The following is a 2,069-nucleotide window of genomic DNA, read 5'->3' as shown; positions in this document are numbered from 1 at the left end:
AGAGCAAGTTCATCTAAAAAGGGTCATTCCAATAAACATGCTCTAATTTGAATTAATGTACTGTATGCCTGCCCCCTTTTTTTTTGTTCTAACTCATTTCCATGTGAGAACTGCATTGACAGTTACTAATCACAAAATCACACTTGATACTTGCGACTTAAACTATGAATAATTCATACTCCTCATAAGAAATCATATCATTATTAACATCCTTCTAGACCTCATGCACTCACAGTCAAAAATAAAAGAAAAATGTCAAATGATTCAATAACTCCCTTACCAGTTTGACATTTCCATTTTCAAACTCCACAATAGCCAGTGCAGGTACGGGCGTTTTCTTTTTCCTCAGCGTCATTGACACAGACCGCGTGAAGTGGTGGAACCTCCCATGATGTGTCTCCTCTCCCTCACACTCTATACCCTCCTCCGGCAGAGTGGACCGCCGCTTACCCTTCAGGGTCAGGTGGAGGGTGTCACTGATGTGGTGTATAGTATCCCACGACCACCGCCGCCGGTGGAGATAACCCAGCAAAGACGGACTCTCGGTCTCCACTGACATTCGCCTGTGTTTCAATCGATGCAGATCATTTTCCACTTTTTCCGCCTCTACCGATTTTCGACGCGGATGAAGATGCTTCACGTCAATTTCCACTTTTTCCGTCTCCACGGACATCCGTCGGTGTTTTAACCGATGGACATTGACCGACACTTTGTCGGTTTCTATGGACATTCGCCTCTGGTGCAGTCTTGGCATGTTTTCTCAGTGTCAATGTTCCCAACTAGCCATTACCACAGCAGAAGTTGTAAATTCCCTTTAGAACAATCTGGCCCCTGCAACAAAATGTGGAGTGGCTATCATAAACAGGAAAAGTAGACACAATCAACTCGGGACGACAATTCGATAATAATAGGGATATGTATAAATATATATATCTCAGGTTTCCTTCACTCACAAATATGCCTCACCTATTTAGAGAACAGTTAGGGACCCACTGTATTAAATTGGTTTAAAATCTTTTATTATCTTTCAGCGACAAATTGCTGGATTTAATCCTTTTCAAAAGCACTCCAAATTGTAGAAATAAAATTAGTCCATAAAGTGAACATATTATGTCCTCAGTGCTGTTATTTTACTTATATGCTAAAATATTTTCCCAGCGATTTTTAAATTTCCTCAAGGATTTATTTGACTTCCATTTTTTACGGTATTGATTTGAAAATAACTTGTAATAACAGCGGACCTCATACCTATCACCACAGTTTATGTCCACGTAACAAGGAAATCTATTTTCTTCTGCGTTTAATTTTTTTAGTATTCATTCCACTATGTTAATCTTTTCCTTGGTGATTCATAAATGCATGCATTATCCATATTAAAGATCAATCCACAGATTGCATATATACTTGTATACATTTGTAGAATAAAACAATATTTCTTTTAATAAAGCAACTCTTTATTTACTATCTGTGACGAACCCATTTTTTAAAATAACAAAGAACAAATGAAATATTTCAATTCATGCATACCAGACTATTATGGAGGCAGAATGTGGGATATTGTGTCATTCAACATTAAAATGACAATAACCCGTACTCTAATTTCTTTTATGTATATTTATCCTAAATGTTTGTAAGAATTATGTAACTATTTGATAGGACCCCCCCCCCCCTTTCAGCTACCTGCTGTAAAGTCGGGCCAGGAATCACGGAGCAGCAAATGTCTTGGAAATCATGTTTTGTGGCAACCAAAGAGAGATAGGTCGCTGACCATAAATGACCCACGTCCAGACCTGATCTAAGTAAAGAAAAAAAGTAAATAACTTCACAAGTCTGAAGGGCAATAAACAGTTTTATGATAGTTTAAGTTGTGCATTCTAAACTGAAATAAAATTCCTATAACAAGAGATTTTTTCTGCCAGAGCTAACAGGTGGTTTTTCCCCTATATTCAGCACATGCAGACTTAAACATTGGTGTTGAGCAGATCATAAAATTTATTTTAGGTGTCCATATGCTCAAAGCTTTTTGGTTAGTTTTCTTAACAATTTAAGTGTATGGTACATAATTACTG

The 2,069-nt window shown here is 37.4% G+C and overlaps 1 protein-coding gene across 1 annotated transcript; it reads right to left on the bottom strand.

The window, feature by feature from the left end:
- Nucleotides 1-235: 235 nt before the first annotated feature.
- Nucleotides 236-1,776, bottom strand: LOC134243442 (uncharacterized). Its single transcript, XM_062725690.1, has 2 exons — nucleotides 1,681-1,776; nucleotides 236-831 (listed from the first exon to the last, which is right to left on the bottom strand). The coding sequence occupies exon 2, from the start codon at nucleotides 752-754 to the stop codon at nucleotides 236-238; it is 519 nt and encodes a 172-aa protein (XP_062581674.1). The 5' UTR covers nucleotides 755-831; nucleotides 1,681-1,776.
- Between the last annotated feature and the right edge of the window lie 293 nt (nucleotides 1,777-2,069).

This window comes from Saccostrea cucullata, unplaced genomic scaffold (genome assembly GCF_032062105.1).
Source record: "Saccostrea cucullata isolate Sc308-1 unplaced genomic scaffold, CSIRO_AGI_Scuc_v1 ctg2789, whole genome shotgun sequence".
Lineage (NCBI taxonomy): Eukaryota > Metazoa > Mollusca > Bivalvia > Ostreida > Ostreidae > Saccostrea > Saccostrea cuccullata.
The sequence above is the reverse complement of the archived record's forward strand: the minus strand, read 5'-3'. Positions and strand labels throughout refer to the sequence as shown.

Excerpts from the sequence above, each read along its gene's own strand:
- LOC134243442 (XM_062725690.1), bottom strand. The coding sequence starts at position 754 with ATGCCAAGACTGCACCAGAGGCGAATGTCCATAGAAACCGACAAAGTG.